This window comes from Beta vulgaris, chromosome 1 (assembly GCF_026745355.1).
Source record: "Beta vulgaris subsp. vulgaris cultivar EL10 chromosome 1, EL10.2, whole genome shotgun sequence".
NCBI classification, from domain to species: domain Eukaryota; kingdom Viridiplantae; phylum Streptophyta; class Magnoliopsida; order Caryophyllales; family Amaranthaceae; genus Beta; species Beta vulgaris.
This window is the reverse complement of record NC_079202.1, coordinates 40041258-40058976: the sequence shown is the minus strand read 5'-3', so window position 1 is coordinate 40058976 and position 17719 is coordinate 40041258. Positions and strand designations below refer to the sequence as shown.

Genomic DNA, 17719 nt, shown 5'->3' with positions numbered 1-17719 from the left:
ATAGTGTATGTTATAATGATATAGTGTATGTTAAAATCATATAGTGTATGTTAAAGTGATATAACGGGTCACGTGCGTGGACCTGGTCCACACTACTTTTAGTGTGAACCGGGTCCACGCGAGTCGGATTGTCAACTTTGTCTCTTTAGGTGCATTGATTTCTTTCCATTTTTGCTATGTCACTTATTAAAATACGTCAAAGTGATAAGCAAGCCAAAATGCATTTTGCAACTTAAAACAACCGGGGAAATAATAACGATGGTATTGTAAAAATAAAACATGGTAAAGTTGGTAAATTCATCATGGAATGAATAAAATCCAGTACATCAGTACCACATTTACACCCTTCCTGAAGTCGAAGACTGATAAAATGAAGTATATGGTAAATATAGCTATATCGTAGTGATAAAATTATAAAATAGTGTAGAACCTTTTAATTTTATTAATTTTAACCAAGTAAGTGTTGGCCCAGTGGTGATGGGGACTGGCTTTGGTAGGACGGACCCGTGTTCGAATCCTCGCAACACCCTTGGGAGAGGAATGGAACCTAACCACCCCGAACTTGGCCTCGATCCGGATGTAGCCCAAAGGGTGAACCGGGTGAAAACACCCAAAAAAAAAAAAAATTAATTTTAACGGAGTAACACCGATCAAAGCAATCAAACTTGGCGTTCAGGAAGGCTTAGCTGTTGGCTAGAACCACTATGTCCACTACTACCACCTGCATTACTTTCAAGTGCTTTAGCAACACCCTCATTGTGCTTTCCATGCAAGCCTTTACCAACCATATCAACCTCACTCCTGTGGACATCCTCATGCACACGTATATCGTCCTCCACCGATACCAACACCTTCTTTGGGCCATGGCGCCCTGCCATGATCATTTCCTGCACTTTCAAATGCTCGTCCACATTGATGTCTTTCCTTTCATTAATAAGCTTCCTCTCCGTCCGTTTCTTCTTCATGAACCACCAAATGCATAAAAGAAGGGCTCCAAGTAAGAAGAGACAGCCGAATGAGATGAAGATGATCACTATTACTGTTGGGTGGGAGTCCGGGGAGGGGGGTGGCGGAACTGGAGTTGGGTGTGGATGAGGAGGTGGTGGGGAGGGGCGGAAGGGGTTGAACGAGGTGGTGGAGTCGGCCATTATAGATGATTACTTGTGGGTATTTGCGGAGATGATTGATCAAATAGGATTGAGTTCAGATGGATGGATGTTAGAGGACAAGGTTATAGGGACTACTTATACCCCTATGTCTATATGATGACAATGCATGCTTCTAAGTCTTGCATAACTTGACACCCCTGCTAAGTCATGAAGGTTGCATTTGAAAACACTACTTAGTCTTCTTCCATTTTATCCTGAATATTTTTCTTCTGTCCTCTTTCTCCTTACCAACCCCAAAAAAGAGAGACTTCAATTTTTTTATGGGAACTTCAAGAAGACAACAAAAAAGGAACAGGTGCAACAACAAAAATTAGGCATTTATCATTTCACCAGGTCGATATGGACGCAGAAGTCCGCAGAAATATGCACAAAGAAAGCTCTTTTGGAAGACTATAATTGAGAATTTACAAACATACAGCAGAGGCAGCAAGAATACATGGGACATTCCAGAATATCGATTGATTCTCACATACAATATTCTATTTCACGTTCAATTTTGGTTTGGAAGCCTGATGAAAAACAGCATCCATCCACCGCAGAAGACTGAACAACTTTACAACTTGACAAATTTAAAACTTTTCTACGTTGATCCGTGTATAATTATCCTCCCTCATGCCTCTTCTTTCCATAATTGTGATACAAAACTGCATGGAAGAAAACTTCTTAGCGATTAATAGTTCTTTGCTCATATGAGCAATTAAGCGATGCAAATAATAAATATCCAAAATTGGAAATGGTTGCACCACTCAAGGAGGAAAACCAACAGGAACAAGTGGATCATCAAAATCTATATTAGAGAGTTTATGCTCCAACTTACAAAACACCCGTGCCACTCTTTTCAACAAAAAAAAGAAAAGAAAAACACCCGTGTCAGGAACCTCAGTTATTAGCCTATGATATGATAGTTGGGGACTTACGAAGACACGGACTGCATCTTCCCTAAATTGGACAGGGTTGATGTAAGAAGCATATCCTCATCAGTGGCTACAGTTTCATAAATTACATCTAGAACAGAAGTAACAACTCAGCTTTATACCAATCTACTTCTAAGCATACACAGTTTCTTCTCCCAAAAACATCAAGTCCTCATCCCTCCACAAGTTATTAGTTTACCCGTATTCCTTTTTGGGATGTTCCTTATTAGTTTACCCCTTTCTTTTGTTTCTATTTTTGAAATGGGACCCCTAACTTTTCATCACATACATTCAACTTTAATATAAAATAATAATTTCTCTTTCTTTCTATGACCAACAACATTATTTCTCCTAAAACTCCGTGAAAAAGAAAGGGGTAAATTAATAAAGACCGGAGGGAGTATTAGTTAAAAAATTCTGGAAGCTTGTACCCACATGATTAAAAGGATGGCCAAAAAATTGTCTGAATTAACCATGAGAAAAAACCTTTCTGTATAGTGATAGTGTTATAAGCAGAGAAAACTAGGCAATAGTTTGACTACTAAATTTCCTGGTATGCCAAATAATCGCCACTTATCAATAGATAACTCACAGGATTTCTCCAATACGACAATATCAAGAAATAGATATATTAGTAAGACAGCCTTGCGTTTGGTTTTTACATATGCTAAGAAGCTTTGCTAATAATATATTGATAGAAATTCATCCAGAAGTGATTCTCAGTACAGAAAACATCAAATTTCATTCTACTTCCTCTGTCTCACAATGACACTATGTATGGTTGTCACATTCATTTTTCACTGTTCTATTTTGAGTCAAAACAATTATTTTCTTCATCTTATTAAACCCTGATCCTCTCTGTTCCACTATTTTCTATTTCACTCAATTTATTCTCTCAACCCCCTTTTATATTCTTATTTCTACTTCTATTTCCATAGTAATCTTCATGCCAAACCCAAAGGTGCAAAATGATGTGGGCTTAAGGGGGCACATCATTAATACCAAAACATAATACAACAAAGGAAAAAGAACTCAGAAGTCACCTTCACTTTGTAGTTTGTTGTTTGGAAATTTGATCTTTGTGCAGAAGGTAAGTGAATAGAATTTCATTCCACATATCTGGCAACCCAGGCAGACACCAGTGACTACAATCTGGCACTGATGGGTTATCACTCCATGTACCCACATGCGCATCACTGCGATATGATCCCATTGGAGTAACGTGCAGAGCAGTAACAGGTGCTGACATACTCTTGATAACCCTCAATATCACATCTGAAATAGGGCTTTTATCCCTACCCTGAGCTGTCAACATTGGTCTTCGACTCACTTTGCATGTATTACGATTCCGACCACTGTAATAATCACCAGCATTAATACCAGAATCTCAACAGTTTTTCTATCTAAAACTAAACAATCATGATTTTGACTGAGATAAAACTTCGAAATATAGACAATGAATAACAAGACTTCATATACTTGTATGGTGATTCCTAATCTTTTTTTTTATCTGGAAAAGAATTCACATATCATTCACTAAAGCAGTTATAATAAGCAAAACCTGGAACCTCAAAATTGAATAACAAGACTTCATACACTGCATTATCCTCTTTTGACAACCATACTCAGGAACTCTAGCTCGATATCTCGATATAATAGATTCTAGAAGTCCTTGTAGAAGCCAAGCTTGATGAATGGCTCCATTCTTACTTATATGTTATGTCTATTTCACGGAAAGAAAGCTAGAGCTATATTAAGAATTAGCACTGGACACTGGTGCTACAGTTATACTGGGATTAATGAGCTGCGACAGTCGAAAATATATACTTGGATTCCAGAGCACCAGATAGGAAAAAGGAGGGGGGGGGGGGGAGAGAGAGGAGCAGATCAACTATGACTGCTTAATACGATCGAGATCAAGTCTAGCACAAAGATTACTCCCAATTCAAAGGAAGTTCTAACTTTAAACTAGACCATGATCAAGCAAAAATGAACACTATCAGAGGTATTCACCAGTAATGTTTTGTTGCGAAGCCTGGAATGGAAGTTACCTCCAGTGTGAAGATTCAAAAGTGCGAAAGAATACATGGGTCCTATTATGATTGATCTGTGATTCAACCCATGATGCCCAGGTCTGAAGTGTCTTTGTTAGAGCTTTAGTTACTGGCAATCCCAGCTTTAGCGATTTACCAACCTGAAAATAGGTACCCCTGTATGAACAAAACAAGTTAGAAGCGATTTCATACAAGAGAACCAACAAATTAAATGGAGTGCCACAAGCAACTGATCATTGAAAGAATTAATGATCATCCGTAAGGTATAGCCATAAATTCCGAGGACACTACCACATCAAACTCAATAGGGGAGGGATTGTTTTCCTAAAGTGTAGTCATCAATTGATGGTCTAGAGATGTCATTACGTGTTGAAAGTAAATTTCTCATGAGCCCTCATCGTGAATGTTTAATATTGAATTGGCCATCATATCTTTCAATATCTATGCCCTGGTGCCCCACCTAAGTATAAAAGGGGGAGGGGAGGCAAAGATAAGGAGAGAGGGCTTTTTTAGTTCAGTTTAGGATTCACAGAGTGACCAGGTATAAATAAATAGAGGGTCACAAGGCAATAAGGGGGTTATAGGCTTATAGCATACTTTGATTAAATTTCTATTCCTCGGTGGCTGCAGACAGTGAAAGGTTAGTTTAATAAGCTAACTGTTAGCTATTAAGTAGGCTCGCAGCTTCGCCAGAAGCGACGAAGGGGGGCTGGGGAAGAAGGCCGACGACTACATGAGAGGGAAGCTGTCTACGAAGCTTTGCCCCTTGCTTTACAGAGATTGTTATGAACTGACTAAATGACTAGATTCCCCCGGAACGCTAGCTAAGCTATTACTAATACTATTGGTACTACACAAATTATAGAACAGGAATATCTTACTTGAGTGTACATTCCCCGTCAGAATAATAGAACCAAAAAGTAAAAGTAACCACCCATATTATATGCAAGCAACCAAGCCAGTTTTTGCTACCATAAACACTCAACCAAAGATGAGAAACCAAATACCTTAGGAACACATCAACTGTGACAAATTTGAGATGTCTGTTATATGCCCTTCATAGCCGAAAAACTAACAGAAATTCTACAACTAAATATTTGTGCAGTACCCTACAGTACAAGCAAGATTGTGGCTTCATGTCATTTTTCCTCGTCTAAATAAATTTGATTCAATATCACCATTATTAATTTAGGCCATAAAAATTGTATAGATTACATGATGTGGATATCCCATTTTCAGCAGGGAAGCATGAGAATTAGAGATGTGCCCCTGGCATTTTTCTGACTCAAACAGATAGATTTCACATTTTCTTATCATTTACTGAAGTATAATGTGATCATGAGGTGCTTGAAAGTAGCCTATATGCGAAGACAACAACATGCTCAGACAAACAAATGAGAACTGTAAAGTTCTTAAGCAATAAGTCAAAGTTCCATGATCACCAGAGTTCATAGCATAATCACCTATGAAATTAGCACATAAATCCAATGTCAGAAACTTACGTTTCGAATAGCTTCGTCTTTGTCCACCAATGTCCAGTATTAAATATCAGAACATCCGAATCAACCCATTCTTCATGAGCATTATCCATCTTGTCAAGCCTAACTGTCCACTTGACTCTCTTGGGAGCTCGTTTAGGTGGAGAGGTAAGCCACGAAAGGAAAACAGACCGATAAAACTCGACCGTGAAGTCATAAGAATCAAACCTCACATTCAGAAACCTAATTTTCTTAGAAATTTTATTCTGATTGACTTCATACACAAAACGTTTATCTTCAACCCCAGACATAAGCATACAAATGAATGATTCCCACTGTGTTCTAGTCAATGAATCACCAACAAAAACGACCCGTTTCCCTCGAAGATACTTCAAAACAGCTTGCACATTAAACCTTGGAAGATCACAGCCTTTGGGCTTCCACCTCCATTTCAAATAATCCTCATCTTTCCTCCCATTTGCTAAGCAATTAAAAGAAGTTTCAGCAAATGGGCAATCAGATGCATTATACAAAGGATAACTATCATCTGGGACCCACTTTCCATCAAACACATTGCATTTCCCAGTTGCATCATTAGGGCCAGGAATACTGAAACCCTGATCTAAAGAATTAGGTTTTAGATCCCTAGAAATAAACCAATATGCACCAACTAGAGCTAAAAAGAAAATCAAAGAACACCCAATTGCTATAATTCCATTTACAGATCTAAGAACTGAAGTTGAGTTCTTTCCATTATTACCCACAAAATTAACATCACCATAACTAGAAATTCTTGTGTAAAATTTCTTGACCTGACCAAATGAGTTCAAATTAAGACCACTAATCAAGTCTTTTAAGAATACCCAGTACAATAAAGCTAGTAAATAAATCAATGTAAGTGAACCCAGAATCAGAATTTCATACTCCATTGGAACAGAACAGAAATTGTGGTAAGTACTTACTAGATTAGAAGCAAATGTAAGAACATCATATGAGAGTGAAATAGGGTGAAAGAATAAAGCAAGTAATTAGTGTGAGTGAGTGTAATTTGTAGAAAAAGGCAAAGATCTTACAAACTCTTTCCTTGTTAAGATGGCAACAACCAGTAGCTGGTAGTGGTAAGTGAGTGGGGGTTAGAAAGTTGGTGTCGACGAGAAGGTAGCTACAGTTAGCAATGAATTGGAGGGTATTAATTTAAAATATTAAGACGTGACCGGCCAAACTGGTTGTTGACAAATGGCCATGGTCCCGTACTCCCGTGGATATTAAAAAAAACGGTTTTTTCACCAAGTACCCCCGAGTTTTCAAAAAATTCACCTGGTACCCTCCAAGTTTTCAAAATTCACAGGGTACCCCTAAGTTTCAAACTAATACACGGGTACCCTTAAATACCCTTAATGACTAACGGCGTTAACCGCCGTTAGTCATTAACCCTAATTTTCTGTTTTCAACTCTAATTATCCTCTAAACCTAACCCTAACCCTAATCCTAACCCTAACTCTAACCCTAAACCCTAAACCTAAACCTAACCACCCTTCCCCCACCCTCCCACCACCCCTACCCCCTGTCCCACCACCCACCGCGCCCCCTCCCTCACACAGCAGCCCCCCTCCCGACCTCGCAACCCCACCCCCACCGCAGCCCCACCCCCTCCCCACTCAGCAATTTTCGCAGCCCCTGAAATCTCACCTCCTCCCCCACACCCGACCCCACAGCACACCCCCACCCCGCGCACCACCCTCGTTTTCGCAGCCCTGAAATTGCACCCTCCCCGCCCTCGTTGCACCACCCTCTCCACTTTGCGAAACAAGAAGTCCCCCACAGCGAAAAAAAACAGAGGGAAGAAGAAGGGGTTGCGGGCGGCGTGGGGGGCGAGGCGGTGGAGTGCGAAATGGAAGGGGGTGGTGCTGTGGTTGGATGGGGGTGGAGAGAAGGTCGGGGGGCGCGCGATTGGGAGGGAGGGGTGGGGGGACTGCTGAAATGAACTGAGAGGGGGAGGAGGGCGGCGCGAGGGTGGAGGAGGGGCTGCGGGGGGTAAGGGATGAGGGCGGCGCGAGGGTGCGGGAGGGGCAGGGGTGGTGGGAGGGTGAGGGTGGGTGGTGGGGTGGTGGGTTAGGGTTAGTGTTAATGTTAGGGTTTAGTGTTAGGGTTAGAGGTTAGGATTAGGGTTAAGATTAGGGGATTAATTAGGGTTAAAGCAGAAAATTAGGGTTAATGACTAACGGCGGTTAACGCCGTTAGTCATTAAGGGCATTTAAGGGTACCCCGTGTATTAGTTTGAAACTTAGGGGTACCCTGTGAATTTTGAAAACTTGGAGGGTACCAGGTGAATTTTTTGAAAACTCGGGGGTACTGGGTGAAAAAACCGTAAAAAAAATTAAGTCCTTAACTTTAATTTCTCGCCTCCAAAATACATAAAATCGCCCCAACCCCCACATGAATGGATTTTATGCCCTTAGCTTCTTTTTTTTACCATCTTAGTTTACTTTAGCATTTGAATTTTTTTATGCTATGTTTGGGAATGAGCATTTCATTTCTAAATGAGAAATTGGGCTAAATGACATGTTTGGGAAATCTAGAAATTTGGAATTGGAGTTGGCCAAATTCCAACCTTTATAATAATAGCCCAATTTAAGAATTCTCAAATTTCATGTGCAATGGTGTCATTTGCAAATTCTAAACGCTAACTATTTTCTACTCTCCTCTTTAAGTGTTCAACATATTCCTAACTTTCTCTCTCCTCAATTATGAACCCTAGCTTTCTCTCATTCATTCACGAATCTCTTAGCTTTCTTTTCCTTCATTAATGAATCTCTAGCTTCTAACTATTCAAGCTCCTCTCTGTAAATTCTACGATAAGCCAAACAATGAAGATGGATTTGAAATTCTAAATTTGAAATTCTTAAGTTTGCCAAACAATGAATTTGATTTTAGATTCCATGATTTGAGAATACAAATTTCAAATGAATCATTTCAAATGAAATGCTCATTCTCAAACACTACCTTACTTCATTTCAAATCTTTACTTCAACTCACACTTCTCTCTAAAATTACCACCACTCATCGTCACCATGTCGACCTCCAACCAACCGCCAGGACGAACGCCATTACCACTGGCAACAATGTCACCTTCTTCAGAAATGGTAAAAAAAAAAATTTAACTGTATTGAAATATCAAACGTTTGGCCAGAACGTTGTTCTCATGGATGCAACATCTGGCCAAGACGTTGCATCCATGGGAACAACGTTCGGCCAGAACGTTCCCTCCATGGATGCAACGTCTGGCCAGAACGTTAGCCCCATGGTTGCAACGTCCTAGCTAGACATTGCATCCATGGGGCTAACGTTCTAGCCAAACGTTTGCTCTATTGTTTTACGTAAAGTTGATTCCTTAGTTGTTAAATATTTTATAAAAAAAATTAAAATAAGATTAATTTGATTAAAATAATTTGTGAATATTCTGATTTTTTTGTAATTGACGATAATTTGTTTTTTCAGGAGCGTGTTGGTGATGGGATTAATTATAACAAATATTTCGGCAATTGCCCTAAATTTGATACTCGTGATGCTGCTGCCGAGTGGTGTAGGAACATTGTCGTTGAGTTAGGTTTTTTCTTGACGATTACTAGTTACAAAAAGAAGTATCAACTTTTAGATTGTGATCGTGGCAAGAAGAAGAAACTTCGTGATTTCAGTTCAGCAATCAGGAGAAAAGCATGTGGCTGTGAATTTCGGTTGTTTGTTGTCCCAAAGAACAACTATGCGTATTGGGTAGTCGAGACTAGGGCAGAACATGGGTTTTATAATCACCCAATGATGTTATATCCAGAGGGTCGTCGACAGATCAGCGGTCTTAGTCCCGGTGCGAAGAAGTTAGTTGGAGAACTAATTACAGCCTATGTGAAACCACGACACATGCCGTTTAAACTAATTTATTAAATACATTTACCAATGCTTCCTACTTAAAAAACACTAGTCCTTCACCCTACATTCTTCCAGTTCTTCATCTTCCCACAAAAAAGAAAGAAAGAAAGAAAGTCTACTTTCCCAACCCACTTGCCAAAGAAGACCGCACATGGGTAAGAATAAAGATGTGCAAATGCAACCCTCCAAAAATGGCAGAGATTCGTTTATCTGAAACCATAAGTAATCCAGGCAAGGCATTTTACAAGTGCAGAGTTTGCGGCTTTTTTTCATGGGTGAATGAGCAAGATTTTAATAAAGAAGTTGCAGAATTTTTAAACGAGATTAGTGAACTAACTAGGTTTATCATAAGAGTTGCTAAGATAGCAATAATTATTGTTCCAGTATGGAATAAATGGTAGGGTATGAACCGGTATCTCCTTTGTATATAAGCCGGTTTGATGTCCTACAAAATAGAACACGTAAACTAACCTCGAGGATTGATCCGAGGAATGCCCCTCCGATTTCTAAGTCAGTAATTGGTAAACCAATAGCTCCAAGTTGAGTATAATAATGATTGTGAACGTACCTTGTGACTCAGATCAGCGGGGTATTTATAGGAGCCGGCAAGAGTCCTTGCTAGGGTAGGACTCTGCTCATATTGGTTGGGCATAATTCTATCCTCTTTAGATACAATTCTATCGCCTTTGATACTTATCTTTAGGCCCGTAGGCGCATTTAAGATAGTAACTGGATTAAACCCAAGCCCATGTGAGAATGGCCCAAGAAAGAGTACTGTTAAGGTATCCTGATAAAACCGGTATGACAAAGTCAACTGTTCTTTGGTAAGCGCATTGACCATGATGATTCTTATCGGTCAACGAGGACCGGTATGGAACTTAGACAGCCCCCATACAACTAGCCCCCAAGCCGGTATGTCTGGTGAAGACGTATCTTGCTTATTGGATGCTAAGTCGTCATGAATATATCTGATATAAATGGGTGTAGGCATGTCAAACATTACCGTTGAATGCCAATCTTCGTCTCGATGCGCGCAAATGGTGTCAGAGGCCATTATGAGCAACTGCTTAACAGTAGTTTCCGTGCTTCATAACACGTGGCGTGATCAACGATGGGAAGACGAAGAGTTGCCTAATCCAAGCCGTGAATTTTTCTATAAATACGCTTTGGGTGACTCCGCTCCTCATTTCACATCACTCTTCATTTGCTCTAATTCTCATAACGGACTTTCTCTCTCTAAATCGATCTTCTGCGTCCTGACGAACTTGATTGGATCTTCCCTTCCGGATTTCATGTATATTTGGATATCGGTTCATACTTTCTTCAACTCCTTGCTTCCAGGCATTTCCACAAAATCTATACATATCTTTCATACCATCTTAAATTATCAGTATGTCTTCAAATTCTGATTCGCAAAACATATCTGGAATCCCTTCTGCTATGACCGATAGTGATTTTAATTCTGACAGCACCTCCTCTAGTCCTGTAGTCTCTGTTAATTCGCCGGTAGTAGACAATGCTAGGGAACTTAGGACCAAGAGCCATAATGATTGTAGCACCTTAAGTCAAAATAATGAGGAGTTGACTTTGCGCGCTTCTCCTATTGGTTCAATAGTGGCGCTTGGAAACGCCTTGGGGGTGCCGGTATATGACCAATACGGAACTATTGTGGGTCTTGCTGAGCATTCCCCCTGGGCGAAGCTTCGTCGTCCAGGCCGGTAGGAAGGGCGACTGAAGGTGAGGCCATAGCTAGGCCATCCCGTTGTCCCAGAGAGGTGTCGTCTGTTGACTCAGACGAGTTGAAAGTGTCATGCGTTCCCTCTTGTCTGATGGGGAGTCCGTCACTTTGAAGGCCGATGATGACGAAGATCCTCCTTAGGTCATTCCGAATGACTCGAATGAAGAGGCCCTGGCCGAACTGTATATGCCTCCCAACGAGGCCGGTAGCGCGGCCTTTATTGTTTTTGACATGGGATGGGTAGGCATATGTGTAGAAAACCGCTTTTTGACCAAGGGGGCTATATATTTTGCCTTCCCGGATGATTATAGGCTAGTGATGCCGGCTGAGGGGGATAAAATAATTGACTGCCCCCCAGGACATGTCGCGATTTATGCACACATGTTAGACTTCGGCCTCCGATTCCCCTTAGATCCTTTCATAATCAAGATATTCCGGGCTTGGAATATATATTTGGCGCAGTTGACGTCGTTAGGGTGGTGCAACTTGATCGCCTACGCTTGGGTTGTCCGGTATAAGGGATTTCCTGAGACCCTCAACCTGTTCCACAAGGTCCATTAGATAAAGGAGGAAGGCTCCGCTAAGGGGAAGGGTAAGGAAAAGAGGAAAAGATCTCAGACTGACGAAGACCAAGGCCGGGGTGGTTGGATGTCTCTATATACCAAGGCCGACAAGCTAATGGTTTATCCCAAGCTAACCTCCTTGAAGCATGGAGGGAGAGATTTTTCTGGGTGAAGGTGCATGTCGACTTCCCCCTACGCAACCAATGGACCAAACCCTGCTCTAGGATGGAGCACATCCCTGACATAGGGTTGAGTGGCCGGGAGAAGGAGGCCTATGACTTTTTTGCTGCCACCACCATACCGGCCCTAAAAGGAAAGTAGTGTCGCTCACTTGGCTTCCTCATGTCAAGTATATATTGAGCAATGCGGCCCTCTCTGCACTCGGTTTTTGTCTGAACCCCATGGTGGGTTTTATTGGAAGTTGCTAATTTTTGTCTTTAGATAATTTCCTTGTTGATACAGTTCTAATTCACCTTTTCTCTGTGTTTGTAGGCCGGGAACATCTCATCCGAGAGGCGTTGCATTTGAACCAAAACTACGAACCAATCAGCAACATGCCGCCTAAGCCAGCTCGCCGGTTTACCTCTATTCCCTCAAGCATTCGCGGTCGTGGAGGAAAGCAGGGTCGCGTGGCCGATAGAGGCTCGAGCCCGGAGGAAGATGAGAGGGACGTTATCCCCCTTGCCCAATGCAAGACCTCTCTCCTTCCTTTGAAGAGGAAGGCTAAAGCTACGCCTGAGAAAGGGTCGAACGAGGCCAAGGAGCCTAAAAAGGCGCCGGCCAAGGCTTCTGCTGCTGCGGGATCGGTGGAACCGGATCCTAAGGGCCTCATGAAAGGCCGAGTTGGCGGAGGTCGGCACCTTCTCGTTGTGCCCGAAGATCTACAAGCAGCTTACCCTACCCGACATGGTGCCTGAGTTGGAGCAATTTGCTAAGCCACGAAAGGCCGGCTTTCTGGAACGTTCTCAGGTGGAGGTTCCGGAGGTGCTGAAGAAGCGCTGGTCCCAGTCTCCTGTAAGGGACGACGAGGTTTTCCAGCCCAAGCTCAACGTCTTGGACGATGAGTCGCTGCTGCTGGACCGTCCTTTGGAGGGCGGGAACCTGCGATATCGTATTTTAAACGTTATGTAGCTGATATATGATATGTCAATGGACGAGGTTCGAGCGCTTGCTATTGTGCATGCGCACAATATGGCCATGATAAGTAGCAATTTTCTTGTTTAATTTACAAGTGTATTACCAGTCTGTTTTATGTCATAATCATCTTCTCCTGTTGCCTTTTCAGTCAGCCCGGTCTGGTAAGGAGTTGTGCGACCTCTACCAGTACTTCTTGACTTCATACTTCAACCAGCTAGATGCCCATAAGACTCTAAAGGGCAAGATGGTCGTGAAGGAGCAGGAGCTGAAGGTGGCTCAGGATGATCTGAAGGCCGCCAAGGATGCTGAGAAAAAGGCTGATGACGCCTTAACGAAGGTCGTGCTCGATCATTCTTTGGTCCTGGCAAACAAAGATATTGAGATTCGTCTCCTCCGGGATGAACTCTCCGATGCCAAGGCCCAGGAAGACGATGCGATAGGCGAATACCGGAATTCCATGGACTTCGTTGCTCGTCTGGCCAACCGGTATAATGGCGGTTGGGCAGCGGTCATGAGGTGGGCCAGGCATGCCCTTCCTAACTTGTACTGGTCCAAGGTGGAACAGGCTCATGGTCGCCGGGACTTTGAGCTCCCAGTCGAGGGAGAGGTCCTTGACTTTGGGGTCACTGAGGCCGATATAGCCAATGCTGACCCCCGATTTGAGTTCAAAGAAGTGCAGGGCGAGGACGTTGACAACACTGCTACTGCTACCGAAGATCCAAATGATCCAGGCAGATACAATAAGGTCGTGGACTGGTAATTATTCGTCGTTTAGGGGTCGCTCCTGACGACAGATCCTAATTTGTCATTGACCGTCAGAGGACTTATGTTAGATTATCCTTGGTCGGCAAATCCAATTGGTCATTGACCGCCAAGGCCTTCGTTCTGATGGAGTTTCTATTAACAGCAGATCCTCTTACGTCATATACCATTATAGAACTTATTGACAAGCATGATCATAGAAGATGCTCATTTTATTAAATAAAACGACTCTTCCCGGCTTTTTCGGATTTATTGCCTATAACAATAATTTAAAATGCAACTACTGGCTACAATGCCCATTGCTAAATAAGTAGAACTTATTGGCAACAATGCCTTACTACTACCTAGAGTTACTTATACATAGTACTTCTTGAGGATGCTGGCATTCCAGCTGTTTTTCAGCGACTTGCCTGACATATCTTCAAGCCGGTATGCTCCGGGGACTATTTCTTCCTTTACTAGGTGGGGTCCTTCCCAATTGGCCGTGAGCTTTCCGTTCGTATGGGCTTTGCCAGTAGCTGATGTGCGCCTGAGTACCAGGTCTCCTTTCACGATCGGTCGGCTTCACACTCGCTTGTTATAAGCCCTTCTAATCCGATCTTGGTACGCTGTCGACTTGAGTTCAACGGCCAGTATAACCTCCGACAAGAGGTCCAACTCTTCTTTATGCAACTTCTCATTCAGCTCTGGGTCGTAGTTTAGGATCCGCCAGTTGGGCACTCCTACTTCGACCGGCAACACCGCTTCTACCCCAAAGGCCAACCTGAAGGGTGTTTTGCCGGTAGCTTCCTTTTCAGTGGTCCTGTTTGACCATAGTACGGCTGGAACCATGTCTGCCCAAGCCCCTTTCAGATCATCCAGTTTCTTCTTCAAGGCGTTCAAGATCTGTTTATTAGTGGCTTCTGCCTGGCCATTGCTCTAAGGATGGCATGCTGACGAGTATGCAAACTTGATCTCGTATGGGCTTAAGAAGCTCTTGATGGGGCCGCAATCGAATTGGACGCCATAGTCAATGACAATTCCCATGGGAATCCCAAACCTAGTGATGACATTCTTCTAGATGAACTTCTTCACTTGATTGGTTGTTATCTTTGCGGTCGGTTCTGCCTCATCCATTTTGTGAAGTAATCAATACCCACAATTAGGAATTTTCTTCCCCCAGATGCCGGTGTAAATGGCCCTATAATGTCCATCCCCCATTGAGCGAAAGGGATTAGGTTGAGAATCGATTGCAGATCATTTGCCAGTTGGTTGATTATCGGTGCGAACCTCTGGCATTTGTCGCACTTCTTCACATAGGCATGTGCGTCAGTCAGCATGGTTGGCCAGTAGAACCTAGCTCTTAGTGCTTTTAATGCCAACATTTTTCCGCCAATATGGTTCCCACATACTCCCTCGTGTATTTCTTTGATTATTTTTGTGGCCTCGTGGGCTGTTACGCACCTTAAAAGTGGGAGTGAGAAGCCTTTCTTGTACAACTGTCCCTGGAAAATGCAGTACCATGGTGAGTATCTCCTGAGCTTCTTGGCTGCCATCTTGTCCTCTGGTAGAGTATCAGTCAGCTTGTAGGCCATGATATCATCATACCATTCCACGCTCTGGCTGACGGTGTTAACTGCAGATGGGGAAGTGTCAACACTCCTCTCTATCAGTGTTTCAAACATGACGCTCCGCTTCGTGTCGCTGGTACTTGAGCTAGCCAGTTTGGACAGGGCGTCGGCCACCATGTTCTCTGTTCTTGGTATCAGCTTTACCTCGAAACTCTACAAACCTGTCGTCATGCTCTTGACCTTGCTCAGGTACTTTTGCATGACGGACTCTCGAGCTTCGTATATGCCCTCAATCTGACTTGACACCAGTTGGGAGTCGGTCATCATAAGAATCTTCTTGGCACCTGCTGCAATACTCAGGTTTATCCCAGCCAAGGCTGCTTCATATTTTGCCTCGTTATTGGAGGCCTTGAAGCCGAAACGGACGGTGTATTCAAAAATCTCCCCCTCTGGGAAGTCATTACCACGTTGGCCCCTGCTCTTGTTTGTGCGACAGAACCGTCAACTGCTATTTACCAGATGCCGGCAGGTTCAGATGCATCTGCATACTTTGTCTCGACAATGAAGTCCGCCAATGCTTGGGTCTTAATAGTCGTGCGAGGCCGATACTAAATGTCAAATTTTGACAGTTTTATTGCCCACTTTAGCAGTCTGTCGGTGGTATCGAGCTTGTGCAGGGCCTTTTCCAAGGGCTGGTTGGTGAGGACATGGATGGTATGTGAGTCAAAGTATGGCCTCAGTTTTCTTGCCACGATGAGTACAACGTATGCCATCTTCTCCAGCAGTTCATACCTCTGTTCATTCTGCTCCAGTCAGGACATGGCTTATGAAGTATATGGGGCTTTGCTACCCCTGCTTCTCTACCAGCAGTACCGCATCTACCATTTTTTCAGCTACCGAGACGTATAGATGTAGTTTATCCCCAAATTCTGGTCGGGTTATCGTTGGCAACTTCTTGAAGTGCTCCTTGACCTGCTCGAATACCTGTTTTTGCTCATCCCCCTATCCAAACTTCTTATTTCCCCGAAGCACTTTGAAAAATGGCAGGGCTTTCTCGGCCGATTTGGAGACAAACCTAGTTAAGGCCGCCATCCTACCCGTTAGCTTTTGGATGTCCAGGATGCTCTTTGGCTCCGGTAGCTCACTAATGGCCCTGATCTTGTCGGGCTTGGCATCTATCCCCCTCTCGCTTACCATGAAGCCCAGAAACTTGCCGGATCTTACCCCAAATACACACTTTTAGGGTTCATCGTCATTTGATATTTTCGAAGGGTTGCAAATGTCTCTCCCAGATCGACGACATAAGTCTCCTCCGTGAGACTTTTTACGATGCTGTCATCAACATATACCTCCACATTCCGACCTTTCTGATGCTCGAAGATCTTATCTACCAGCTTTTGATAGGTTGCACCGGCATTCTTGAGACCAAACGACATGGATTTGTAGGCGTATACCCCTGCATCGGTGATGAAAGCCGCTTTGCTTCTGTCAGACTCTAGCAGGCAAATCTGCTGGTACCCCGAGAAGGCGTCCATAAAACTCAGCAGAGTGTGGCCACTAGTGGATTCCACCAGTTGGTCGATCCTGGGTAAGGGATAACAGTCTTTTGGACAGGCTTTGTTGAGGTCAATGAAGTGTACACACATCCGCCATGACCCATTGGCCTTCTTGACCATTACCACATTATCTAACCATTTCGGGTAGTCACATGGTGCGATGAAATATGCCGCTAGCAGTTTATTGACCTCTTCCTTGATGGCTGCATTCTTTTCTGAGGAGAAGTTCCTCTTCTTCTGTTTTGCTAGTCTGATGTCCTCGTTGACGTTCAACCGGTGGACCATAAATACTGGGGTCATTTCCCGGCATCTCGTATGCAGAGAAAGCAAAGATGTCGGTGTGGTCTCTCATGAAGCTTATCAAGTTAATCTTGACCTTATCTGTCAAGTCTGCCCCAATCTTCACTGTTCTTTCTGACCTCTCCAGCTCAAGGCTAATTGCTTCCATTTACCCTTCCGGGATACGTCTCGGCAGATCTGTCGGCCTTCCCTCAAAGTTCTCCATTGACAGATCTCGCTTAGCCTTGTTTTCTATCCAGCGCCTTTTCCTTGCTGATGGCGGAATTCTTGAGGGCCGTCAGGTAACACCCCCTGGCTGATTCCTGATTCCCCTTGATCTTTTCCGGCTTTCCTATATTTGACGTGTAAATCATCGTCAAGTGATAGATTGACACTACCGCTTGTGCATCATGGATCAGGGGTCGCCCAATGATGGCATTATAGGCTGCCGGGACGTCGGTACGAGAAATTCAACCATCATATCCATGGACTGGGATCCTTCACCTATCTTCACCGGTAACTTGATGGTCCCTTCTGGGACGACAAACGCCCCGCGTAAATCCGATCACGGGATACGAGACCGCCTTCAGACATG

At 43.3% G+C, this 17719-nt stretch overlaps 2 protein-coding genes across 2 annotated transcripts; both read right to left on the bottom strand.

Annotated features, from left to right (window-relative positions):
• Window positions 1-248: 248 nt before the first annotated feature.
• On the bottom strand, window positions 249-1228 carry LOC109135832 (hypothetical protein). The gene has a single exon (XM_019251493.3). The coding sequence runs from the start codon at window positions 1146-1148 to the stop codon at window positions 660-662; it is 489 nt and encodes a 162-aa protein (XP_019107038.2). The 5' UTR covers window positions 1149-1228; the 3' UTR covers window positions 249-659.
• A 237-nt stretch (window positions 1229-1465) lies between these two features.
• Window positions 1466-6803, bottom strand: LOC104895168 (protein trichome berefringence-like 7). Its single transcript, XM_010681602.3, has 4 exons — window positions 5640-6803; window positions 4135-4293; window positions 3127-3438; window positions 1466-1813 (listed from the first exon to the last, which is right to left on the bottom strand). Exons 1-3 carry the CDS (start codon window positions 6542-6544, stop codon window positions 3129-3131), a joined length of 1374 nt encoding a protein of 457 aa, XP_010679904.1. The 5' UTR covers window positions 6545-6803; the 3' UTR covers window positions 1466-1813; window positions 3127-3128.
• Window positions 6804-17719: the final 10916 nt, after the last annotated feature.